The 27,834-nt window shown below is 47.8% G+C and overlaps 1 protein-coding gene across 1 annotated transcript in view; it reads right to left on the bottom strand.

The window, feature by feature from the left end:
• Positions 1-27,834, bottom strand: part of ADD2 (adducin 2) — a 111,132-nt gene that overhangs the window by 48,708 nt on the left and 34,590 nt on the right. Inside the window, exons 2-3 of the mRNA XM_063695814.1 lie at positions 7,507-7,625; positions 710-926 (exon numbers count right to left, since the gene is read on the bottom strand). Coding sequence (XP_063551884.1) covers positions 710-892 — 183 coding nt within the window. The 5' untranslated portion in view covers positions 893-926; positions 7,507-7,625. The remainder of the gene's footprint in view (positions 1-709; positions 927-7,506; positions 7,626-27,834) is intronic.

The raw sequence follows: 27,834 nt of genomic DNA, 5'->3' as shown, positions 1-27,834 counted from the left end.
TTCCTCAGTCAGACCCCTCTTGCCTCCACCACAGTGATCTCCCTCTGCCTTCAGTGGTCCACAGGGCCCACACTTCGGCCTTCTCAAGGCACTACCTGCCTCAAGGAGGAGCTGTGTCCATGCCAGGCAGGAACCAACTGGCCCCAAGTAAGGAGGGAGGTGAGTGATCCCGACTTGCCTTCCCTTCCCGCACCCCATCCCACAGCCCTGCTGAGCCCTCCACTCTGCCCACCTCCTGGGGCTTCCAGGTTCTCCTCAGCCCCATCCCATTCATGTCAAAGCTTCATTTGTCTGGACAGAAAGTTCTTACTTTGTGGTGTTCAGTAAAGGGAGCCCCAAGCCCTCCTCCTAGCACCCTGCTGGTCTCCAGTTTACATGGATTTGTCCGTTCACTGTCATAGCTTTCGGTGAGGAGGGAAGACTGGGAACTGAGGCTCCGAAGGGGCACAGGAAACTGAGGGGGACTCCTGTCTCCATCCCACCTACCCCCGCACCAAGCCAAACTGCCGCACACAAGCCAGGTTCTGCCATCCACCAGTTACAAGGGACAGTGTCAAGGCCCCAGGTGACCAGATCCGTCTTGCTCAGTGGGCTTACATTTCTACTGACCCTGAGCAAGGGAAAGAGGACTTACTCATCTTTCGGGTGGGTACACGTCCTGAAGAGCCAGCGCCCCCTGCGCCCTCCCGCCCGGGTCAGCCCCACTCACGGGACTCTGCAGGATCATGGTGACGCGCTTCTTCTGCTCCATCAGGTTGAAGTCCTGCCGCAGGTCCGCCGCCCGGTTGCGAAGGCGCATGTACTCGGGGTCGTCCTCTGAGAAGCGGTCAAAGTAAGGCTGCCCCTGCGGGGGCGGCGGCGAGGCAGCCTCGGGGACCGTCTCTTCGCTCATTTTCCCGGTGGGTTTGCAATTCGCTCCTGGAACTCTACAGAGAAGGAGAGGGTATGCGGTCAGGTTGGTGCTCCCCATCGGGGTACACATTTCCCAGAGCACAGGGCTAGGTTCGGTTGGATTCTCAGTGGGGTACGGCTGTTCCTAGGATGGTAGAGGCAGAGCCTGGGGAGGAGGGCAGGACGCCAGCAGCGGCCCCATATACCCATCTATAGCGGCGCTGCTGTGCCATGAGACTAAGTAAAAACATGGGTTCAGGTGTCCACTCCCTTCCCCAACTAGCCAGCCCTTAAATGGTCACACTTGGCTTGGAGTAGAGAGTTCCCCAAATGGAAACATGACCTGCAGACCTTGTTGGGCATTTCTGTGACGCACACCTATGCAGTGGTAAGCTACTTACTGGAAATCAGTACTTCATCTAAAATGGAAACCCTCTAATAAGGCCCCTCAAAAATTATGGTGGAAATAGCTAATGCATGCTGGGCTTAACACCTAGGTAATGGGTTGATAGGCGCAGCAAACCACCATGGCACACATTTACCTATGTAACAAACCTGCACATCCTGCACATGTACCACAGAACTAAAAAGAAAAAAAAATTATGGTGGGAAATTCACAAAAGAACACTACTATTAAACAGGGCCTACTAAGACTACTACTAAAAGAGCACAGGAACTACTGAAACGTGGGAAGCGCCTTGCCCAATGCTTTTCTTTACAACTTAAACTTCGCTCTGGCCCCTGGAAAGGAATTTATTGGTGAATCTGTTTTTCTGAAACTTGTTTTAATGCAGAATCAGATTCTTATTCCAAGTTAAAAAAGAGGTGTGCAACTTTATTAATGGAAAATTATTTTCTCTCCAATCCCATTCAACTCATGTTGAGAAACAACAACTAAATATGGTTTGCAGGGTGCCATGCTGCCCGGCTGCCAGAGCCGCACGTGCCGCGTGTAAACCTGCTCCCCGGAGCAAGGACCACGACAGCCTCTGGAGAGTCAAGCTGGGGGAAAGCTGTGGATTTTTTCTAATCAAGCATGCTTTTTAAAATGCGTGAATGATGAATGAAGAAATGTTTTCTGTTGCTATCTTGGAGCCCTTCTGAAGAGTAAGCCTGCAGTTCCGGGCTTCACTTCCCGGCTGTGGGAATTTGGCGAAGCCCGTCTCCTTTCCTCTGTCGGCACTGCAAGGCCTTCAAATCGGTGCTCTGCCCCTTCAACACCCAGGGTGGCCTTACAGAGCGTTGGCCTTCTCCCTGCTGGCTGATTCTCTTCTCAGCAGAAGGCAGCATATACTTTGGCTGAACAATAATTAGCTTTTTAACATATATGTGAAGATACAAATAAAAGAGCATTACAAGGGACCAGGACACCTGGGTTCTCATCCATAACCTGCCACTCCCTTGCTTTACCTCCATGGGCTCCCATTCCATGAGGAGATGGAATGCTCTCTTGTTCTTTGGGAAAAGACTCCTGGCCTCCCAGGTCCTGATCTGCCCTTTGCCCGTGGCTGGCCAGTCCTGGCTCCCTCCGGCCTTGCTCCAGCAGTCCTGTTGGCCCCAGCCTACCCTTGATTCTGGTCAGAAGCTCATTACAAAGGAGGCTTTGCTGATGTCCAGTAGAGGATATTCTTGTTGTCCCTGAGCTGCCTGTAACCTCTTCTTCCACATTCTACCAGAACTCCACACTCTACCTTTGCAGTCTCTCTGGGTAGGGTGAGGGGAGAATGATGCCATAGATAAGCCTGGAGGACAGTGGAAGGCCATCCCATCAGCCCAGAATACACAGATGGTTTCCTGTTGTTCTTGTTTGCATTCTTCCTCTAGGGGAAAGGCAAACAGTTCGTTCAAGGGAAGGCACATGGACAGAGTTCCTCAAGGGTCAGCTGATGGCCTGAGCCCTCAGCCTAGAGCAGTGGTTCTCAAACTTGGGTGCACAATAGCGTCACCTGGGAACTTTAAAAACTATTGATGCCAGATATTCTAATATAATTAGTCTGAGGTATGACCTGGACATCAGGATTTTTCAAAAGCTCCCTAATCCCTAGTGAGCAGCCTCGGTTGAAATATCTATAGTTTAGATGTTAATGGTTCCAACATGTAATGGAAGGCATCCATTCCAGGTGTTGGCCATTTCTAGCAAGTCTGACATAAGATGGCACAAAACCTCACATAATCTGACTCTCACATCACAGGCCAAGTCCCATAGCTGTCTAGGCCCTTCCCCTCGTTCAAACCACCATCTGCTATCATACACTTGGCCTGGGACATGTTACATTAAGTTTGGCCTAAAGCTGCCTCCTTACATATTTTAAGTGTGGCCTAAGGGCTTTTCCACGTATAATAAACTGTAACCCAACTTGATGTGTAATAGACTGTAACCTACTCTTGCGACAAGTAGCTGAGTCTCAGCCAACCACAGCAGCTGAGCTTCCACCAATCACAGGTAGCCAACTATTCAAACACTATTCCAATAAAGCAAATACAAAGCTGTAACCAATTCAGCCATTTCTGTATCTCACTTCCATTTTCTGTAGGTCACTTTCCTTTTTCTGTCCATAAATGTATCCAATCATGTGGCAGCCTCAGAGTCACTCAGAAACCATTCTGGTTCTGAGGGCTCCCCAGTTCCTGAATCATGCTTTGCTCAAACTCTGTTAAGTTTAATTCGTCTAAAATTTTTCTTTTAATAGGCAGTGGGAGTGCTCCAAATGCCACCATGGCCCACTTCTGCAAAGCTGCCAAACCAGGACCTATGATCTCAATCATTCCACTAGTTAGTCATCTTCTTATGAAAGCCCTTACCTGATTTCCCCCAACCAGCACCACACTTACCAGCGGTGTTGACAAAATATTTGATAATAGGGGACGGAGATGAAGGGTCAGAGGTAGGGGAAGGGGTCTGCTGGGAGTGGGAGCCAAAAAAAAAAAAAAAGATTCTGTAAAGAAAGATTTTGGAACAGATTTGGCAGGCTGCTAGAATGGTTGTGGTCATACTTGGCAACATTTAAATCCAGACCCTTTCCTTTCATCTGAATGGAAAAAGAGTGATTGAGTCAGGGATGTTGCTGGTGGACTGAGCTCTAGACTAGAAGTCAGGGACCTGCAATCTTGCCCCTATCTGTCACTCAGTAGCTGCATGGGCTTGGGCAAGTCATTGCCTCTCTCTGGGTCTCACTTTGCCCAGCTCTAAATCAGAAAATGAACCAAATGACCTCTGGGGTCCCTTCTAGCTCTGACACTCTATGATTTATCTGAGTTGGAGACAGATATATTCATGTAATAAAGGCAGAAGCATGGAGGATCTGGGTTTCCTGGAGCAAGAGACCTTCCCGCTTTCCCCCAGAGCCTCTCCCACAAGTCAGATGCCAAAAGAGAAACATCTGCAAAGAACACACATTGGCCTTGTGGATTCCAGTCAGTCCCATGTGCATGGCGTTAGTTAAGAATATTTCACCTCTATCATGCTGACACCCAACCTCATCCCTGGACCTTGAGGATAAGAAGGGATGACAAAGTCAAACATAATAGAACTGCATCAGAGCCACACAGACATGTGGCCCCCACTCAGATTCTTCTGGGCAGGCAGCACGGCAGAACAAAATTCTTCCAGAGACATCACCTCATCGAACCCCACTCCTTCTCTGTTTAGTGACTCATCATAGTAAATTAATTCTCTTTGGCACTTTCAAAGCCCTGAACCTTTGATATTATTTTTAAAACAGCAACAAGCAACTCCCCTTCCCCAGTGAGTACACTGGATGTGAGCGTAGGCATGTGAGCCCCCTGTGCTCCCTAGGACTCCAGGCTCTAAGCCAACTGAACTCTCAGCTTCTCTGGGACTGGGATCATTTTGGCCAGCACAGCCTTGTACTGAGCCTTCCAGGCAGGAAAAGGTTGACCCTCTCCCCTTCCCCATGGAGTGGTTGCATTCCCCAGTAACTGGTCTGTGAAGGCTGTGAAGTAGCTCTGCCCTCCCTGAAGTACAAAGAACCAAGAAGCTCTGGGCCTGATGGATAGGAGCTCACACCGCTATGCCCCAGGGCCTGCCTTCCCTTCTTAGAGCCCAGCCCCAGAGGGTTGCTCCAGAGGTACTCCGATGGGGGTGGTGTAGGACATGGAAGCCCCGACTCCATCACCATCACAACAGGGGCCTGAGCCAACCCTTTGGCTTTGTGAATCAGAGGCATCCTCTTGTGCTCCTTCCTTCTGTCTCCAAAAAGTTATGTGCAGAATGGCTTAGCGATTAAAAGCACAGACTCTGGAACAAGACTACCTGGGTTCAAATCTCAGCTGTGCCACTTATTATCTGTGTAATCTTGAGCTAGTTACTTAACTGCTCTGTGCCTCCGTTTCCCCACATATAAAATGGGGACTGTAGTAAATTAACTACCTTGAAATGTACTTGTGAGGATTAGTGAAGTTAATGTATGTGGAGTATTTAAAACAGGGCTTGGTATATAGCGAGTGCTATTAACTATTTACTCTTATTATGTGTGATTGAGGGGCTTAAGTCATCTTAGCATTAGGAATTCAAGTAATGAGAGGCTTGTGATTCAATTATAAACAGGTACACACTAAATAACTGTAATTATGTGTTTTAGTCTAAAAAACTAATTCAATCTTGAGCTACATCGACAAAAAGAAGAACATCCAGAAAAAGACTGAGAATGCCCAGTTTCCCAACCAGATAATGGGAACAGGTCAACCTCGATATCACAAAAAACAAGCTCACCAGGATGCTGAAGATCAGAGGAGACCAGCGTGTGATGAGCCAGGTGTGATATAAGAAAGACTATATGTCATCTTTGTCCCTGGTTCCTGGCACAGAGTTTCAAAAACCTTTGGAATTCCTAAAATGCCCAGAAGACAGTAGGAATGTCTTTTGTTATTCATCATGAGCCTCTTTCAACTGAACCTGAGTTTATACTAATAAGGTGACTTATGATAGGCCCTTGGTTTCAAGGAAGGGTCTAGGCACCCCAGAAAACCCAAGCACATGATTAGAAGCCTGTAGCAGCAGCTCCACCCCCCACCAATCCCACCACTTCCAAAGTGGGGAGAGGGGCTAGAGATTGAGTCCAGACAAGTGGCAAATGATTTAACCACTCATGCCTCTGTAACAAATGCCCCTTGATTTTTAAAAAAACTCTGGACACCAAGGTGTGGGGGAACTTCCTAGTTGGTGAACACATTGATGTGCTGGGAGAGTTATGGGCCTGGATTCCACAGGAGAGAGCACGGAAGCTCTGTGCGCCCCACCTTACACCCTGACCTATGGATGCATCTCTTCCATGTGGGTGTTCCAGAGTTGGACCCTTTGAAATATGATTGCAAGTACCATACTTTCGGTGAGTTCTGTGACTCATCTAATGAATTATTGAACCTGAAGAGGGGTCATGGGAACTCCTAAATTTATAGCCAAGTCAGTTGGAAGTGTGGGTGACCTGGGGACCCCACTTGTGGCTGGTGCCTGAGGTGGGGATGGTCATATTGGTGACCTTGTCCTTTATCTTGTAGTAGTTAGCTTGTGTGCCCTTCAACTTGGGGTAGTTCATGTCAGAACTGAATTGAATTGTAGGACAGCCAGCTGATGACAGGGAATTGGTGACATAATATTACCAGGCAACTTTTATTCATGATGTATTTTTGCCCCCAGGACCAATCTATGAGGTCGATATTATTGTTCCAGTTTTACTTGAACAAAATAAAGATAGGCTGGGTACAGTGGCTCATGTCTGTAATCCCAGCACTTTGGGAGGCCGAGGCGGATGGATCACCTGAAGTCAGGAGTTTGAGACCAGCCTGGCCAACATGGTGAAACCCTGTCTCTATTAAAAATACAAAAATTAGGCGGGCATGGTGGTGTGCACCTGTAGTCCCAGCTACTTGGGAGGCTGAGGCAGGAGAATCCCTTGAACCTGGGAGGCAGAGGTTGCAGTGAGCTGAGATCACACCACTGCACTCCAGCCTGGGTGAAAGAGGGAGACCCTGTCTCAAAAAAAACAACAAAACAAAAAAACATAAAGAAACTGAATCACAAAGAGATTAACAAACTTGCTCAAGGTCACACAGATAACAGTGGAGTCAGGATTTCAACCAGGTTTGTCTCTAGCCCCACATCCTGCAGTTCTCCACTCCATCATTCTGTCCCAAAACATCTGCTGGGCTGCCATGTGGAAGAAGGATTAGGCTGGTTCTCTAGAACCTCAGAGGCCAGAACTAGGAAACCAGGTGGTTGTTACAGACAGGCAGATTGCAGCTGAGGGCATGGGGGAGAACTTCCTAAGGGCAAGAGCTGCTCAGTAATGGGAAGGTGGAACAGGCTGCCTTGTCAGGTGGGGAGTTCTCCCTGCTGGGAGTCAGAGTGAGCACAGGATGCTGTAAAGGGGCTTCTGTCCTTGCTGAACTACGGGCAGGGGGTGGACTAGTGACTTCTAAGGTCCTTCAGATTCTATGGTAGGTCTTGAGTCAGCAGGATAAGGGGACTTCATAGCAATGACCTGAGTGTCTGGAAGCTCATCCTCATGCAAAGGGCCTTGTCTGTACCTCACGTGATGGGCCCAACCAAAAAGTGTGCATCACCCCCGTCACCACCAGAAACTACTGCTTACTTACCGGGAGGCTGGCCCAGCCCTGTCCAAGGCTCCTTCTGTTCACTGCTCAGTCTGCACCCCCTAGCTCCACTCTCAAGGGTGCCGGCCACATCTACACAACCTCAAACATCCAGGTGGAAACTGCAAAACACAAACACGACAAGTGTCAGGGCCTGCACCACCATGACTCTTCACCTGATTTATAAGAGCTTCTGGGAAATTCCTTAAAATGAACTTGAAATGAATTTTTATTTTAAAAGCAAATTATGCCTTTAAAAAGGTAAAGAGGCCAGGCACAGTGGCTCATGTCTGTAATCCCAGCACTTTGGGAGGCCAAGGTGGGGGGATCACGAGGTCAAGAGATCGGGACCATCCAGGCCAATATGGTGAAACCCCATCTCTACTAAAAATACAAAAATTAGCTGGGCGTGGTGGTGGGCGCCTGTAGTCCCAGCTACTCGGGAGGCTGAGGCAGGAGAATTGCTTGAATCCGGGAGGCGGAGGTTGCAGTGAGCCGAGATCGCGCCACTGCACTCCAGCCTGGGGGAGGGAGTGAGACTCTGTCTCAAAAAAAAAAAAAGGTAAAGAGAGCTGCATTATCTTTACAATTGGGATCAAAATTCCTTTTAAAGAGAAGAATTGGAGAATTTCTTTGCTGAGTGCTGGCTGGCAAGGCCTCCAGGGAAAGCGGTTGCCCTGGCCTGGTGGAGGGCGCAGCCCAGACGTGGTGGCGAGTTGCTGGGCTGGGAGGATCTCCCTTCCTGAGACCCCCAAAACACTTCACTAACAGCTGCTAAACTCACAGATGCTAATGTGAGTGATGTTTGGATGCAGCCCAAGACGCAGAAGCAGCCTGAAGAATATCTCATCCCAGGAAAATGGGAGAGTTTTAGATTTGCACAGGCTGTCCATGGGTGAATTCAAGGCCATTTCACCCAGAGTTCAAGGGGAAGAAAGGCCCCAGCTAATACCTGGATAAAAGGTCCTAAAGTACTACTGAAGGAGGAATATAAAGTTGTTAATACCTTACACACTAGGGTGAGTTACTACTCCAAAACTCCTAGGAATCAAGGTCTTCAAAGCATTAATTGTCAAAATGTTTAAAAATAAAGACAAGTAATGACAAGTGATCATTTTCCATTTTCACTTGGACATACTGTTGTTCTGACCCAGAGCTGCTGGGGGCTGTCTCACCCAGGGCTGGCAGCATCCCTGAGTACCCCCACCCTACCGCCGCCTGCCCATGGCTCTGGCTCACTGGCAGCTCACTTCCATCCCTGACCCAATGCTGTCCAGAGTGGAGCCATTCGAAGAGACTCGTCCCACCAATGAGGGACAAGAACTCGTCTTGGTAGGTACAATGTGCCTGTGGGAATCCAGGATACCTGCACACCCACTAAGGCTCAGCCTCCTCCTCAATCCAGCCAGGGGGCCTGGGGCTCAGTGTTTCAGTGCCTGGATGGTCCTTGAGCCCAGTCCTGATGCTTGCCCATCTACTTAGGAACAGGTTGCTTCTAAGAGTGAGACTCTGTGCTCTGCACACCCAGTGCCGGCTGAGGTCCTTCTCCCAGAGGTTCTATTTTTAGCTAGAACAGGGTCCTAGCCACCACTTGATGCTGCCTTTCTCCAATGGCCTCCCTTCCAGGGCTGGCCTCAGGGTGGGGTTTGCTGATGTATCTCTACTGCCCTCCCTAAGTACCAATCTTGGCAGCCTCAAACACCAGCTTCCTCCCCTTCCCCAGAAGGTCTGAGGCTGCCCTGTGGCCACAACCTGCTAAGATTTGAATTTTCATAATCTCAGCTATTTTTTGTGTGTACTAATAGAATTAATCCTTTGCCCCTAGAAGTAGCCTGCACCATTCTTGTAAGAAAGCAAACATTTACCCCCAATGTAAATATACAGTGAACAAAATAATTCCCACCCCAACCCCCATTGCTGCTGAAACTCCCCACCAGAGCACCATTCCTTGGGTTATGGTATTATGCCCTAATTAAAATGAAAATAGTCCTGAGAGGTATTTGAGGCAATTGTATTAGCTAGAAACCATTGTCCTGTGGCAATGAAACTGTCAAATCTCTGACTGGGGAGTTGGGCTGAGCGGGCAGGACAGGCACCAGATCAGCAAATTTTAATGAGAGAAGGAAAGAGAAAGAGGCCTAATGCCAGGGCTGCTCTAGAGAGGCCCCAGCACCTAGAGCAGGGCTGCTGTCCTGGGGGAGTTTAGATAATCCTGGCCAGACAGAACCCTCTGAGCCTGCTGAAGCTGCTGTACCAAGCACAGCATCACCTCTTGTGCAGCCTTCAGCTTCCTAGCACATGCGTTGAGAACCTAGCTCTCTCCAGCTTCCAGCCCCCGCATCCCTCAGGCAGAGCAGAGATGCAAGGGACAGTGTGAGCCATGGTGCCCCATGTAGTGAAAAGAGATGCCTGACACCCCCTGGGTGGTTCAGAGAGCACCAGAGGCACAGCCCCTCAGAGCCACCTGCCCCCTGCTCTTGGTGTGCAGTCAAGCTGGGCTGTGAGGCGGCAGGAGTTAGGGCAGTGCATTCTAGTCCTTGTTGGCTGCCCTCTGGACTGTGAACCCGGACATTAAAACACTCAGGGGCCTTTGCCTACTCCTGTGTCCTGCAGCCTTGTTAAAAATCAACCTGCAAACGGACCATCACTCCTGCTCACCCCACACCACAGCCTCCCCAGCCCCCTCCTCTCTGCCCCCTACCAACCAGGCATCCCACCATGGGATCCCACCTTGACTCCCTCTTTTTGCCCTGCACATTTAATTGGTCACTGAGGTCTCTGGTTTTATGTCCTAAATATCTCTCCACCCGCGGCGCCAGGCCCTGAATCATGCCTCCATCTTTCCATCCTTTAATGATCTCTGATCCACAGTCCTTCCTGGCCCATGCCTGTCACTGCCCTGCTAAAAATCCACCTCTGTCTCCAGGGGCCGTGTTCCTTAACCTTTTTTTTTCTTTTTAAAGCCCTGCTTTTCCAACCAAAACCTAGTCAAATTTAGCCTTTATTACCAAAATGGCAGGTATACTTTTCACATTTTCCAAATATAAAGTGTTAAATCCAAATGGGCTTTGTCAAACCAAATGCACACCCCATGTTAACAATCCAAGCCCATTGATGCCCAGCTGGGAGCTGTGCGTTTTTCTCTCTGCCAGCCCCTTCTCCTTGAGGACAGCTACCCTGTAGGATGAGGCTGAGACTCAGATGATACCTCTATTCCCAGCCCCCTGACCTCTCTGCATTTGCCCTGCTCTCCAGGGGCTATTCCCAGGACCCAAGAGGCACAAAGCAGATTCTTGGTTGGGGCTGGAGTCTGCCAGGAACACCCTCCTCTCTTCACCTCCTCCCTGCATTTCATGTGTCCTCTCCTCTGGCAGCCTGCCCCCTACACCCCCGCCCTGGGCTTTCACATCACTTTTACTTGCCTCTTCCATTCCACTTGCAGCCTGGCAGCAACAATCTATTACCGTGAGCTCCTGGCAGGCAGCCTGTGTCTCTGCGTTTCTCTATCCTCCCTGTTGCCATAGGGCCTGGTGCCAGTTAAGTGCTGAACAAATGTTAGTTGAAGGTAAATTGGGAAGAGCTGGACCAGCTTAACAAAGCAGCCCTGTCCAGCCCTGAGGTCCCAGCAGCAAGTGAGGCCTGAGGGGAGCTCACGGTACAGTGTGAGGAGACAGACCCTGAAGGGTAAGGTGCTGAGTGTTCATGGAGGAGTGCATGGCAGGTGCCTCAGTGCCCAAATCACCTCTTGTCTTGGTATATAACTGAGTGGCTGGCCCCTCAGCCACCCTTCTTGCCTAATTTGAGGCAGAACCCAGCAACAGATTGCAACTCTTACATTAACAAATCCGACATTAATTATGGGGAGACAGAGAGGAAGGTAATATTACATACCATGCATCACACACAACAACCTCCTTGGCTCTCCCATGTTCAGCCCTGCTCTCTTCTCTGTCTCTCTCACCTCCTCCCTTGAGCACCCCCTCACCTCCCTCAGCTGGGACCCTCCTCTCTGCACAGAGGAACCCAGGAGCTCCCTCTAGGCCTGGCAAGCTCACTTCCTCACACCTCTGCAGCCCCTCAGCAGAGTCCCTGCTTGGGATTCGCCCTGGTAGGAGGGCAGCTGGAGACTACACATCACGAGACACGCTTCTTGTCACCAAGCATCTTCTTCCCTGTCCCACTGAAGACCAAGTACATGTAACCACTGGAGTATGAAATCACATTTCTATGGATCGTTCCTTGTGGCTGTAAGAGAAACAAAAGGTCTACAAGGGGAGTAACAGATGCCCGAGTTGTCTGACTTTTTGTTAAAATCGGCTTAAGCTTCATGTGCCCTAAGCAGAGGCAGGCGCCGTCTCCTGCCACTTCAGTGGGGGAGTCTCCAGACAGGAACAGACAGTCTGTGTGGCTCAGCACCCAGAGCTCAAAGTGGAAAGATGCAAGCTGCCACTTCCCAGGTGCTCCCCAACAGCCATGGCCATGGGTCCCTCAGCAGTCCTGGCCTCTGAAAGCCCCAGGCCCCGGCCCCACGGATCAGCTCCCCACAAGGACGGCATAGCATTTGCTCCAGGACTTAGGCTAGAAGTCAGAAGCCAGACTTACCGATCCCTAAATGAGACTCCCACAAGTGAGAGAGGAAATGGTCAGGGCTGAGCTGCTGCTACTTTTGCAGAATAAATGGAGACAGTTGAATAAGGCACTGGACCGCACCCTGCCTGATGTGTTCAGATAAAGAGAAGGCTCATGCCTCTGGCGGGTGGGATTATGGGGAAAGCTTATCATCATTTTTTCAAATGCTTCTGAATTTTACAAAGTTCTAGATTAGGTATTAACTGCTGTGATCATTTAAGCCAAAAATAGTTGAAAAGAAGAAAGAGAGAAAGAGGCAGGACAGCGATGGTAAAGTCTATGTCCATCTCCAGACACCCCCTTAGTTGGAAGAATCCTTTAACTCCTTCACTGCTGCAGACCCCATAAGTACTTATTTCTGGGCATCCCTGGTGCAAACATTCCTAGTGAAGTCCAGTGAATTTTAAAAGCCCTCCAGCAAACGACCTCAAACCTAATAGTTGGTAGGCAATGTTTTTCTGTTCTTCTATCCAGGAATTGGATTGTTGCGGCATGAATGGACTGAGTATTCTTTCTTACAGACTTGGAATCATTCCCATACCCTCTAACTAAATAAAGAGTTATTTGTCAAGTATCTGTTGGTGCCCGGGAGTGAGCAAGAACTAGAATTGGATGTGAGAGGGAAGATGGCTGGGAGAAATGAGACATGGCCCTGCCTGCTAGAGGCCCACAGTCATGTTCGTATTCCTGAAAAACATGCATGCAAGTGAAACATACATAGATACATGCACATATATGCAGATATGTAATTAACTGTTAAGGGCAACACACTACAGGGCCCCAACAATGAATGCTGAGGTGATCAGAAATGAATGTGTTTAACGCTTGTTGGGAAGGGAGACTGGAAACCTTGGGTGCACATAATGAGGACCAAGGTCCTGAGTTAGATCCTGAAGAAAGACATTATTCAATCAACAAAAGCTGTGAAACTCCAATAAGTGCCCAGTGCTATGCCCAGCCCTGCAGTGAAGGACCCAGCATCCTGGTTTTTCGGGAGAGGAAATTGAGGCTGCAGGAACCTGGGCGACTTGATTCAGGCCACAGAGCTGGTGAAAGGCAGAACCTGGGTTTGAACCCCTCTAGTTCCAGAGCCTGTTCTCCTGTTACTTCACCACACTTTCTGCCCCTCATTCGAACAAAGGGGAGCAGATGCCAGGGGCCTGGTAGGAGGTGGGGGAATGGACATCAGCAAGTGGCCAGGGCCCAATTTCTATATTCCTGACAGAAGCCCTGAGGACTTGGCCAGCACCAGAAAGGATGATTCTACTTCCTGTTTCTGGCATGCGGGGCTCAGAACCAAGCTCTTCCCCAGCACAGAAATGGGGATTAGGAGGCAAGGAAGAGAGTAGGCACCTCTGGTACTCACTGACAAAGTGAACTTAGCTTTTAGGTAAAGAAGATCCTGCTGGCCCCTCAAGAGGACAGGTGGGCTGCAGTGGTGACAGCTGGTGGTGGGTCACCCACCTGCACTCCCAGGGCTGCCAGTCACTGCAGTGTGGGTACAGCCACCTATGAGACTTGCTTCATCTGGACTCAATACAATCCTTCCACTAAAATATCTGCCATGGGTCAGGACCTGGCTCACCACTGGGGATGTGAAGGGATGCAATCGTAATCCCATTTCTCAAAAGGCCCAGGACAGGGGCATGGGAGGAGGCTCTAGAGACATGATTACAATACTGGGGTACAGTGCTCTGGTATAGGTTCATGAAGGTGACCAGGGGGTCCTAACCTCAAGGCTCCAGCACTGGGCTTTAACCCACTCATCAGGAGCCTCTGCCACTGATCACAAAACCATGTGGACCTCATGCCTTCGTGAAAGGGAAGAAAGGGTTGTTGGGGAAGCCCTGGTGATGGAGAGACAGTGCTGAGCTAGCAGGATGGCTGGGCTCAGTCTTCCCACTCTCAGTGCCTTCAGTAAAAAGGTCAAACTTGGAAACTATGCAGATAAAAGCCCATCAAAAAGGCTGTCTAATTGAGCTGACTGTCCTGATTCACTGTTCCACCTCAGGCTGTCCTGGAATCCAGTCACAGACACTTTTAAGCAGTCATCTTGCCTGCCTTTGGCCTTCAGGCAAGTCAGTGGAGCTATATTTTGAAAAGTTTCGCCTCAATCAAATTCAAACATGAAACAGTTGATTCTGCTCTTTGGCCCAATCTGAGAGCATCTGTCCTTCAACAGGAAGGTGAAGTGTAACTCACTGGATCATGTGACAGGATTGTCTTGTCCCCATCCCCAACCACCCCCCACCAAGAAATCAAGGAAACAGCTATTGGGTATGTATCCTTTTTTGTCTAATAGAATAAACCATATCCTAAGCCATAAGAAGCGGGAATAAATGCTCATTTGGCACATTAAGGTTGAAATTGTTTTGTGGGTTTTTTTTTACTGGGCATTTCCCCCCACTGTTTGGGCATAAGAGAAAATAGGAACACTTTGCATCTAAACTGGAGGGTAATCCTGCACTATCCCTCCCCTCTCCAGACTGGGGAAGCTGTGAACGTTCAAAACTGAAACAAGACTTGGGAGTGCTGGTGTGGAGGAGGGGAAGGAGGAAAGTTAGTAGGTCCAGAGAGAGGAGATGGTGGGAAGCAGAGGGAGTATGTTAAGGGTGGGAGGTCTAAAGGCTCACATGGGGAACTGCTGGCCTCCGGAATCTCCATGTGGAGACATCTCAAAAGCCTGGGCAGTGAGGCTCAGGCCATGATAGGGTGTTAGGAACAGGATGGCGAAAATAGGAGAGATGTTGTTCGACTGTCCACTCCTCTCCCCGATGATTCTGTATTCTAGTGTCTCCTGCAGGATCACCAATTAACCATATGTTGGATCTCTGTTCTCTAAATCTATCATTTTTCTTCTCATCAGTTCTATTGTTGACATATTCCCTACATTCTGACAGTTTGTATTTCCCATTTCACTTATTGGATTACGGAGATATTAAGGAAAGAGCTATTTCACCTTCTGTATATTTCTGTGTATGTTTGCACATCCATGTGTCAGAGACAATGCTATGTGCTCCCCAAACCCATTTCCTCTTCTTCCTGGGTGCCCATGTTTCCCAGGCCTGCTTTTGTCTGGACAGAACCCTAGGGAATGTAAGCCAGCAGAAAGTAGGCAGAAATGATGGCATCCCCTGCAGCCAAGGCAATTAAGAGTGGAGGTGCCTTCTCCACTCCCTTTCTCCTCCCTTGCCTCCCTGCTGGAGGCAGAGGATTCAGTGGAAACTCCCAGGCTCTAGGAAATGATGCAGCCACCAAATGGAAGAAAGTGGGAAGTCACTGCAAGCAGCCCACTGAGCATCTATTTGATTGGAGATTCTGAGGCTGTTGCTATGGCAGGTCACCCACCCTGAAAAACATATTCCCACCCTTTAGGTCAGAATAGTCTTATTCTAGTGTCACCTGCAGGACCATCAGTTATCTATATGTTGGATCTCTGCTCTCTAAATCTATTGTTATCTTCTCACTGATTCTGTTGACATTTTCCTTACATTCTCACAGTTTGTCAGTATTTCCCACTTCACTGATTTTAATTCAGCAAAATTCATGTGGATTTTAATGCTGATATTAAACATTTTATCACTTTGCATACTATCCTTACTTTATATCCATTTTCACCTCAGATCTTTCATCTTAGTCTATTCTCCCCCCATGACTCTATTTCTTAGAAGCCATGTGTTTTTGAACCATATATACTAAGGATACCAGCTTTCTGACATTCTTCTGGTGCCTACAGCAGGTTATTATCAGAGGTAAATGTTCCTTTTGAGTCCTACAGATCATTTATCTTCCCCTGAAGTGTATTTTCTCAAGATATTTCTAATTGTTTTCCTTTATTCTCAAATAAGGTGAAATCAAGTCCCCTAAGATACAACCTTCAGGGAAAATAGCTTCCGGCAAAATGTGTTGAGAAAGCCACGTGTTTTCTGGAAATCAAGTGTGGTGCACACATAATTAATAGTGACTTTTAATATCTCCAGGCAATTTCTGTACTAACATGAACAAAGAAATTACCTTAATGATTAGTCCAATTAAAATTAGAGATACAAAAGGACAAGTATCAAGGAAACCAGCCCAATCCCACATGCAGATTATAAAATGGGTACTCCATTTATAGAAAACTTAAAATTCAATCAAACTCATTTCTGGATGGTGGAGTGATTGGCGACTAACATCAGACTTAAGGAAATAAATACTTAGGCGAGCCCACAAATCTTAAAATATGACCCCCTGCTTTGCAATTTCCTGCAATGCCATAAAACTATTAATAAGATAGAGGAAGGAGGGAATGAAAAATAAACATCATGATAACAATTTGATAGCAGGGTTAGCAGATCCTGGAGACCCAGGCCAGCCTCACTTCTAGGACATCTCCTGCTTAAAGGAATGGCATGGGAGGTGAGTCACACCAATGAGCATAAAGAACAACTTTCTTTGTTGTAGGTCTCAGAAGTGAAGGCTGAGAGATCCAAGCCCAGGTGTTGATTTGATAGAGGGGTAAAAATAAAACGAGCATTGGCATGACTGTATTCTTCAATTCTAAGATATCTTTGATTGATTGGCACACCAATTATTTTAAATATTACTGAGAAAGAAAAAAAAACATTGCTAACTATCATTATAAGTCATCATTGATTGGCGGACACATCCCAACTTCAAAGATGTTGAAATGCTGGGGAAATGTGTGTCTTAGAATCAATGAAGTAAGGAACTCAACTTAGAAGTTGATGTCACCATTTTGGGACTGCCTTTTACATGGTGGGTGGCAGATCATCTACTGGGTCAGGGAGCTGAAGGATGAGACAAGAGAAACAGGCCATGAGGGCCTTGGGAGAGCCCCTTGACACCTGGATTCAGGGCTTATCAGTAGACCAGATTTGTTGGCTGTCAATCCATGCTTCTGCCCAGTACAGTGTCCTGAGAGCTACAACAAGGCAGACTGGTGTGCATAGCCCCCAAACAGGTTTTCACTCAGTGTATATCTCAGTACATCTGCTGAGGAAGCAACTTCCTGTACTGTGAAATAAGAGCTTAATGTCATCAGGCAAGACCAGACTAAGATGAGAGGCAACAAGATGAGATAAAAATGGAAATTGACCCACCACCTATATTTCTGATTAGGCTCAGCCCATGAAAACCACAAGGGCTTTTGTTCTCCAGGGGGACATAGTACAGAGTAGGTGCTCGATCAATGCTAGTTCCCATCCCCTATATTCTCTCTACAAGAACACTCCCAAATCTGCCATTTGATTCTGCCCTATGTTTTCCCAAAGTTGGGAGTAGGAGAGAAAATTAAAAACTATGCTGGGGAGGAGGTCAATAACTTCATAGAGGCCCCAAACTATTTCTCTACATGAAGGACCCAGGGAATTGGTTCCACCATACAGCACCATGGCTACAAATCCAGGCTCTGAATGGCATTAAGGGCCTAGGAATGAATCCCAGCTCTGCCTCTTTCTAGTTATGTGACCTTGAACAAGTTGCTTAATTTTTCTAAACCTCAGGTTCTTTGTCCAATGTGGAGAAGAACAGTCCCTCCTCAGAGCATTATCTAAGATAATATATGACAGCACAGGCTTTGCACAGGGCCCAGCAAATAGTAAGGACTCCACAAATGTTAGGTGCTACTATTAAATCATTCCTCATATGGATTCTTAACATTGCAACAATTGAATTTTTTTTTTTTTTATCACAGTCTGGATTCTATCTAGTCAGCAAGCACACATCTGGGCTGACTGCTCCATCAAATGTTCTCAAGGGAACATCAACGAATCTGAAACTGAGCTGAATAAAATCAGGCAGGTTATGTCTGCTGCTGAATTTCTGCACTACAAGACATAGATAGATTTTTAGCTGATACGCACTTTAAATGGTGGGCTCCACTTTTCCGTCTGAGCAGGTAATCTGCAGCCCCCAGTGTTGGTTACAACACTGCTTGCATGCCTGGTGAGAATGTCTGGACTGGGTTACAGGTTTTTTCAGCTAATTCCCTGACCCCCTTGACCCAGCCATTAATTATAGGCACAAAATGCTGTGCCCAGCCGTCTCCTGACACACTTGCACCGCAGGAGGATCTTCTTTGAGCTTGGAACTCAAAGAATGGGGTCAGATTTTTGGCCTGGAGAAAAAAAATGGCAAAGGGCTACAGACTAAGGCCAAAAACCATGAATGGTATAAGGAGAGTAAATGCAAGGGGAGACCCCACCTCTCACCACTTAGAAAAGGGCATTTCAAGCACATTCAATGAGGCTTCATATACTAGTTAGCAAACAAATGGAATGTATTAGCCCAAGGCAGGGTATGGACCAAAAGTGCCCAGTGATGAGGCCACAGTGAATATCCACCTAACGACCTTCTTGGATGATGTACACATGACATAGGCCTTAAAAGCTGTCTTGTGGAAACATGTACCTTCATCGTGTTAAATGAAAAAGGTGTTGGGGTGGACTCAATATACATACTTTCAAGTGCCTTCTCTGTCCAGACACTGTGCCAGCACTGTTCTGCCATGAGCCTGTCATTCCAGGACCCACCCCGTGCTGTGGAGCGAGGGCCTTAGCAGCTCTGTGGCCTTGGTGAGCCCCTCCACCACTGTGTGCTCATTTCTCAATGGTGACCATTGCAGTACCTCTGTCATAAGAAATGTTCCTCCTGCATTTCTGGGTAGCCTCTTCATGAGGGATTCAGAACTTGGCTCAGCTGCCAGCTTCCTAATGAAGCAGTGCACCTGCCCAGGGCAGGTATGTCTCTGCCCCCGCCCACCCTCACACTGCTCCCCGACACACACTATGCACGTGGGTTTCCCGGAGCTCAGGCCAGGTTGCATGGCTCCCTGGGCTGCTCCCCCAAGCTCCCCACAAGGAGGCCTGCTGTCATCACTCTTGTGGCTCTAGGTCCCCCTGCCAGGCTCTCTGCTTTTGCTTTGGATTCTCCTTGACTTGGGCCCCCTCTCAAGGCTGCAGGACTTGGGGTTGCTGCTGGCCACGGCTGTGCTTGTGCTCCCCTGATGCAGAGGCGAGGCACTGTGCTAGGTGCCAGCCACTCAGTGGTGAGGTAGATGTGCTCTACATCCTCCACGTGCCAACAGCTGGGGGGCCCCAAACTTTACACAGTATTGGGTGTGGACAGGACAGATGCCCACACTGTATCAAGATATTTTTGATACACCCAAGCCTCTTTGCACCCAAGCCTCTCCAGAAAGTGGAACAAAGGCCCCTGATGCCATCTCTCTCCTCTACTGCCTCTTCTTTCTGTCAGGAAGATAACCTTTTAAACCCTTCATAATTTCAGAAGCATTATCCCATAAAGGTGAAGAACAAAGACTGTGCAGTCTGCCTAGTTTACATCCTGGGTGTACTTTTACAAGCTGCGAGGGTTACCGAACCACCCTGTACCTCAGTTTCCTCATCTGTAAAGCAGAGTGGTAATTATGGTAGCCACCCCAAGGGGCTGTTGCAATTAAATGGGTTCATCCATGTAAAACACTTACGATAATGCCTGTCATAGAAGAAGCATTCAATAATGCTGGTCTTATCTGACAGTTTACAGTCAGTGTGGGTAAATCAGAAAACTAGGCTGGACTAGCTGAAGAAGTTGAGCGCAAGTGAGGACCTGGGAAGAATGCTGTCTGGGAATGTTCCAAGGGAATCTGTATTGGGTTGAATATTCCTCCCCAACCCCCTGCCAAAAATATATATATATGTGTGTATGTCCTAACTCCCAGAGCCTGTGAATGTGATCTTATTTAGAAAATGGATCTTCACAGATGTAATAAAGTTAAGCATCTCAAGACGAAATAATCCTGGATCATCCAGGTAAGCCCTAAATCCCTTCACAAGTGTCCTTATAAGACACAGACACACAGGAGATGGCCCTGTGAAGATGGAGGCAGAGATTGGAGTGAGGCAGCCACAAGCCAAGGAACACCAGGAGCCATCAGAAGCTGGGAGACGCAAGGAAGCATTCTCCCCTAGAACTTCTGGATGGAGCACAGCCCTACCGACACCATGAGTTTGGACTTCTGGCCTCCAAAACTGTCATGGCACTTCTCCAACCACAATGTACATACAAACCACCTGAGGATTTTGCTAACCTGCAGATTCTGATTCAGCAGGTCTGGGGTGAGGGCTGAGAGTATGCATGTCTCAAAGGCCCCCAATGATGCCAGTGTTGCTGGTCCACAAACCATACTTTGAGTAGCAAGGTTTAAGAATGTATTGTCATCAGCAGCACCATGATGACAAAGGAAACCACTGGAAACAAAGGGGCAGAGGTTGTAGATCCAGTCAGCCACAACGCTGGGCCACTGTGACAGCATATGAAAGCCCAGCTTTCAGCTGTGGGATAAAGAGTGGAAGGAAGCCATTGACCTTTAGTGGCACTTGTCCCTGGGATCAATCAATGCTTCTGAATTGAATAGCAGCTCACCCAGGCAGTGCTAATGAGTTTTGACTGCTCCAGTTCATCACTCCCTAACAGGGTCAACCAAGAAGTAGTCTCATCCTTTTTGCTAGGGGTGAGAAAAAGGTTTTATGATCCCTGCCTTATGGATGGCCCAGAACAATTCCTGGGAGAATGGAAATGTTGGTGACAGAATCTCAGGTTCCTAATTTCAATGAACTTGATGGAAATGTATAAATCAGGACTTTTGTGTTAATGCTTTTATGGGCGAAAAACACTTGATCCAAAAAGACAAGAGTTCACCTCTAATGTAGCCTGTGCTCTTCCGAGAAGCTCATTTTGGTAGACAAGAGAGGAGAGGCCCCTGGCATGCATGCCCCAGGTTTGGGGAGGTAGCTTTACCCACTAAAACAGCCTATGTCAAGAACATTTTTAAAAAGCTGGTCTACCAAATCCAACACAGGAATTGGTAGGAGATACAGACAGCCCTTAGCCTACATTCTCCCTGGATTCTCCCACTGATGTCTCTCCAGTCCCCAACCCCACAATGCACACAGGGTTATATTTCAAAATGCTCCAGAAAAACCATCCATGACTTCTTGTGGGCCACAGCCAAATGGTCACAAAGCTTTATACCATGTTCAGGCTTTGATCGATCGGTAGTGGCTACCTAGAAGAGCTTGAGTCCTTCTTCACGCTCCGTGGGAAGAATGCTAGGATTGATTTCCAGTGTCTGCCATAGACTCGGAGCAGGAAGACTGGCACTGTGCCATTTCTTTCAGGACAACAGGATAAAGTTATCTTGTGGCTTTCAAGCTCCTCGAGCTACCATTAAATCATCTCCCACTCTTATATGAAACGCTTACTCCAGACAAAGCCCATACCAGCCCCAACACTCCCTAACATGTGACCCTGCCTCTGTGGCTGGGGTCCAGCAGAACTTTCCCCTTCCTCATCCATCCCTCCATTCCCCAACACCTAATTGCCTCTACCTCTCCCTCTCCTGGGCTCCAGTGCCTCCCATTCATCACTAAACTGCCTTCTTTTCCTGCTATTACTCATCTCTGTAGATGAGTCAGGACAAAAATGACTCCTGTATGAGTATTTCCGGATTTTCCACTCCCTCAGACCCTTTTCTTCCCTGAACTCCCAGAAAAGCCTGCCTTGACTCACTGGCTCCTTGGGTCTTTAGAATGCAGAATTGGCCAGGCGCGGTGGCTCATGCCTATAATCCCCGCAATTTAGGAGGCTGAGGTGGGCAGATCACTTGCAGTCAGGAGTTCAAGACTAGCCTGGCCAACATGGTGAAACCCTGTCTCTACTAAAATGTACAAAAGTTAGCTGGGCGTGGTGATGCATGCCTGTAATCCCAGCTACTTGGGAGGCTGAAGCAGGAGAATTGCTTGAACCCAGGAGGCTGAGGTTGCAGTGAGCTGAGATCATGCCACTGCACTCCAGCCTGGGCAACAGAGGGAGACTCTGTCAATAAATAAATAAATAAATAAATAAATAAATAAAATGCAGAATTGCCAGGGAAGGGAGACAGGATAAGAACAGGAGGATGGGACCTCAAGGACGTCCGTGGATTTGTAGGGGCCTTTTGTTGAGAGAGGAGAAGCTTTGCGAGGTTCAAGGGCAACGGCAAGGCAGAGAAAAGTGGATTTAGAAGAAACACTGCTGTGCTCCGCATTCTCCCCATGTCATATTCAAGAAATACAAGTAAATGTTTGGAGTCACTACAAGGAGCTTCTGCTGGTCACTCTTGTCCGTCCCTGAGGCCACTGCAGTGCTCTCTGGACCTCATAGGCCACGGCCTGTATGTGCTCTCTTTCCCATTGCCTTAAAAGGCCATTTCCAGTACCTGTCTGCCAGGATCTGGGCTGGGCTCCAGTGTGACAGAGTCGGGAAGGCCCTTAGCATATACCCAACCCCCTCGCTTTATAGATAAAGAGCCTGAAGCCCACAGCGGGGGTCAGTCTGCACCTCAAATTTCACAACAGCTGAGATGCCTGTGTGAGGAGTCAGTCCTGGGCTGATGTCAGAGTGTGCCTGCCAATACCACTTGCCCTCCTTCGAGAAGAGGTGCACTAGGTGAATGGATACCAAATCAATCCAGTTTGACAGGTATTGATTGAAGACACTCTCTGAAAAAGGTGCTGTGTGTGAAAATACATTAAATGCTCTAGAAAAACATGCTATGGACATTGCCCTTTTGCGAGTTATTTTATGATGGGATATATACTTTTTGCACAGACAGTAACCATCCCCGCTCATGGGAGAAGCCCTTTGACGTCTATACCTTTGGGTCTGGCCTCATCTGTCCCTTTCCACCCACAAGCATAAGCCCTATTCTATCTCCTCTTTCTCATCCTCCTCCTACCCACACACAGACACCTTCCTTGAGGGCTTGCCTTGTCTTCCTCCCACATAGGCAAGTCCAGTGCAGAAAAGGCACCTTGGCAATGTTTGTTTTTGGTGGTGCGGGAGTAGGGAAGCCTCACTGAAGACCACTAGGGCCTGTCGGCATGGTTTTCCACTGGCAAACTCTCAAAGATACGCTGAGCTTCCAGCTGTCATTGAATGTCAGAGTTACAGGGACTTCGAAGGCAGCCTGGCCTGGGCCTTCACTGGCCTAACCATTCCTCAGCCTTTCCTGCTGACCCCTGCAGGCTCCCATGGCAGCTGGCTCCATGCTGGGTTGGGGGCAATTAGAGGCACTGCCTGAAGATGGGAGGAGATGCCAGGGCACTCCTTCCCTCATGCACTGTCTCAAGAAATACCTCCTCCGTGGCCCCAGCTTCTGCCAGAGGCCCACCATGTTCCTTCCAGTTTCTGCAGGGTGACCTTGACCCCTGGGCTGGAATAACACTACCTCCTTCCTCCCTCTGCCTCAGGGTAGGTCTCTGGGCCACTTCCCCAAGCCTTGTTTGTTGGTTGGTTGGTTTTCAGCTCCTTCATTACCTGTGTAAATTTTCTGCATTAAATTCCCTCGGTTGGAACACTTGAAGAAATTTCTATTTACCTTGTTAGGCCCTGACTGAAACATAGCCCAACCTCTCCCCCACCCCTTCACTGAACTTATGAAGAAACCAAGGCCAAGAGTGGTGTGCTTTGTCCAAAAAAGACTCACGGATACTTAGTTGTCAGTGACTGGCCTGGGTTTCTCAGTTTCTGTCCTCCACACCTCTGCAAAATATGGCAGGACATGCTTCATTTTTAGTTTTAATCCAAAAGAATCCAGAGTCATTGGGATCAACAGTTTTGAAATGTGTGGCTTCTAAGGAAAAACCACAGTTGCAGTTCCAGTCCTTTACACTTTCTAAATACCCCCTTGGACCATCAGAAACGATTTAAACCTTGTTTCTGAGAGATGGAGACGTCAACTAGAGTAGCCCAGACTGTGACCACAACCAGGTCACTGCCTGCTTCCAGGCTTGCATTTCCAGCCTGCATTTCCATATTTAAGGAAATTAACATAATACAAAATGACCATTTCTAAAAGCATTTAAAACTTTCTTTTAATATATGTAGCAAAATTCAAGTCCACGCATTTTTGGACCAGATGGTTTCTCAACTCTGCAAAGTAGGTTTAAAGTAATAGTTACTTAAGAGTGCCATATATTTTAAATACACAGTGCTTCTGCTAATTAACACTTCATGATTTCTCAAGAGTCCCACAGGCAATAGTTACCATTTGTAAATGGTGAAATATAGTGTCAAGAAAATGAATCCTATTCTGCTCCCAAATTGCAGCCCTGGGATGCTATATGTGAGATATCTCAGCCCTTCCCCCAGTGTGAATGGAGTGGTGAGAAGATGAAAGTGACTGCTCTGGGGTTGGATGCTGGGGACATGTGAGCATGATACCACATCGGGCCTCCGCACACAGAGGTTCTTCAAAAGGCAGACCCCCTCCACCCGTCATGGGCCTATGGGCCAAAATTAGTCACACAGATGCATACAAGTTAAACACTGACCTAACAAGAAGACATGGACACACAGGCACACATTTACACACACCTGTTATGTCCTGTGTTTGCAGGACAAAATAGCCACAGTCTATGTGAGCCTGAGAGGCAAGGCAAGCTAACCTACGGGCATGAAGTGAGGCTGGCTTCTCTGCCCCAAATCTTACCAGGCCACTTACACATCCTCCCCTACTCCTCTTTGCCTGAAGTTCAATCATTTGAAGATGGATTTGACTAATATGTCTCCTCTTTTTAAAAGTCAGTGCTCCTGGAAGAGTTGATCGGATACAGTCACATGCTGCATGATTTGGTCAATGACAGACCACATATGTGATGGTGGTCCCATATGATTATAATACTATATTTTTACTGTACTTTTTCTATGTCTAGATACACAAATACTTACCATTGTGTTGTAATTGCCTACAGTATTCAGTATGGTCACATGCTGCAAGGTTTGCAGCCTAGGAGCAATAGGCTATACCATATTGCCTAGGTGTGTAGCAGGCTAGGTTTGTGTAAGTACACTCTCTGATTTTCCCACAATGATGAAATCACCAAACAATGCATTTCTCAGAACACAGCCTTGTCATTAAGCAACATGTGATTAAATTTTTAATCCTTCATACATCAATGCGGCCAAATGAGACAGCTTTCTTCCTGGTGCTTTGCAGACATCAGGGGCTGACAGGTTGGAGAACCCAAAGAATATGGAGTGCTTAGGGGAATATACCAGGAGGATGCAGGCTGCCTTGCTTTATTGTAATGGGGAGCCCTGGACACCTGGGCAAGCGGGGAAAAGGGGTACTTAGAAACTGATGGGACACCAAAGAGAAAATGAGGAAGAAATGTCTGCTTACCCAGGGTCTGCACAGGACTACCCTGCCTGGACAGGATGCCACTGTCCACACCTACTACTGTCTCAGGATTGCTTCCTCTTTAGGATAAAGGAGATGTGAGCAGAAGGCTGACACTAAAGTAGGGGACAAAGGAAATGGCAAAGACCATGTGCGATTAGGAGAAAGTTCATTGGGGGACAGTTCTTTATTGAAATCCTAAAAATAGCAAAGAACTAGACTGTGCTTTCACCTGTCACTAGACTGGAAGTTTTAAGCAGACAAAGCCTTGTCTGACTTTGTGCATCACCATATCCCCAGCACCCAGAATAGCGTTAAGAGGTGTGCTCAGCAGGAATTGGTTCGGTGCATGTACACACCAAAGTGCAAGCAGAGGACACCTCAAGACCCTTCTAATCCCCTCATTTCCACAAGGCCCAATGATCATGTGTGGCTGCACAGATCTCTTGCTGGAGTTATAAATGGGCTGCTGGAGAAAAGACAAATCCCTCTACGGACCCCACAGCGATGCACTGCTGAGTTCTGCTGTTCCCCAGGGACACTGCCTTCATTAGGCAGCACCTGCTATATGGCCAGCCCATATGTGTCATGTCAGGCAGTCCCACAAGAGGAGGTAGACAATGCACCAACCAGCCTTAAGTTTCCCTTAACCTAACCTTCCAATGAGTGGCAGGCTCTGCACCAGAAGACAACAAATGGAAATTCTTTGGGGTGCCTTCCACCTTTCATTTTTGAAGCACCACAAGCAAAATGAAACCACTGATATTCTGTGGGACCTGATGCCCCAAGGTAATGTTTATGGTCATATTTTCAATCTTCCCCTCCCTTCTCATTGAGTTGAGAGGATGAAGTGGCACAGGCAGCAGGGGAGAACCCAGGCATGATTCTGAAGGAAGGCAGGACAAAGTGAGTGGGTTGGAACCAAAGCATGAAGTTGTACAAAAATATATAGTATGAAGCCTTTAGGTCTTCACAGTTTGCAAAACCATTTTGTCAACCAAAAACAGCTCTGGATGTAGCCAGCAACACTCCTTCCTAAAGCTCGTCTACACAGATCCAGATGCATGCACCTTGCTGAATGCTGAGCTTACAGTAAGTCCACAACTAATTCCTGTCCAATTGAGAAACATTTGAATGCAATGATATCTGGATCAATTGAGAGCACATATATATGAAGTAGAAAGTTTCTCCTAATTCCTGGGTATGCACTTGACCCCTGCCCTATACAGAGAAGGCAAGGCACTAAGCTGGCATTCTAGGCACTGCATCATGAGGGAAAAGCACTGGACAGACTACGAGACCAGGGTCTGGTCCCGGATCTCCCTGAGCCATCCTCAGATGGCTTTCAGGGATGTCAGAGGTGGGCATGGAGAGGAGGATCCTGTCTGTCTAGAGCCAGAGCAGTAAGGTCCCCGGGGGCTGGGAGGTTGTTGCCTCTACACAAATAACTCGGCCAGCTAAAGTCTCCTCTGAACCAAGCCCACTGTTTGCCTGGAGAAGTCAGTGTCTTTCCTTTGGGGAGATGAAGGAAACAAAGGAACTGTTCGGAGGGCTTTAGAATGCCACAGCTCACCACTGGTTATTTGGGGGAGGAGGATGTGCAGGAGCTAAATTTGAGCCCCAGTGTTGTGAACTTCACAAGGGGAAAGAGTTGCTGAAATGCCTGGGGGAAACAGTGTAGGGTTCTGGCCTCCATCTGTCTGTTCATACATCTGTCTGATCTGCCTTCCCCTGCTAATTAATTCCCATCTCATCACAGCCACTCTTGGCTCATGAGTCTCTCTCACAGTTTCCCATCTAGGTTATTTAGCATTCAAGGATTACATGCTACAAAAATTAGCCACGTTTGAACAAATTAGCTACTTTTATAAGCCCAGGGTCCATGGGCCATCTCTATTAGATTTGGCATAGGCTACAATTTTGCAGAATCTTTTCCCTGAGTTTTTCTGGTGGCAGATGTTGCCTCTTGCAGAGAGATGTAAAATCACTGCTGGCTCGTCTTCTCCCCAGTGATCCCTCAGCTGCTTTTTAAGGAGGCTTTAATAATGCAAAGGAAGGGAAGGCGGTGCATGCATAAAACACCATGCCACTATCAGGATGTGCTGCCTTGAAATCAGGCCTGGTGGTTAAAGCAAATGAACCAGTTTTTAGAGGAAGTTTTCTGGTTTGCACTGAGCATGAAGGTTTGGATTGCAGAGGCTTTTCTGAAGATGCCATCAGACAAGTGCAGGTTTGAGCCAACATCAGCTTATCAAGCGCTGAGTTTAATTTCCTCCCAGCAGCCAGGGCACACAAATCATTGCCTGTTGAGGAAGGAAGGAAGGAATGCTTTTGATGTAGCCATTGAAAGTGGTAAGAGTGAATGCAGATTTGGCTGAGTACATGTCGGCTAACAAAACATGTTATCAAAAAGGTGTTCTGGGTATGGTAAAATGTATCAAGGATCAGAGGCAATGAGGCAGAAGGGAACGGAAGAT

The sequence above is a fragment of the Gorilla gorilla genome, chromosome 12, assembly GCF_029281585.2.
Source record: "Gorilla gorilla gorilla isolate KB3781 chromosome 12, NHGRI_mGorGor1-v2.1_pri, whole genome shotgun sequence".
Taxonomy (NCBI): domain Eukaryota; kingdom Metazoa; phylum Chordata; class Mammalia; order Primates; family Hominidae; genus Gorilla; species Gorilla gorilla.
This window is presented reverse-complemented; position numbering and strand designations above follow the sequence as displayed.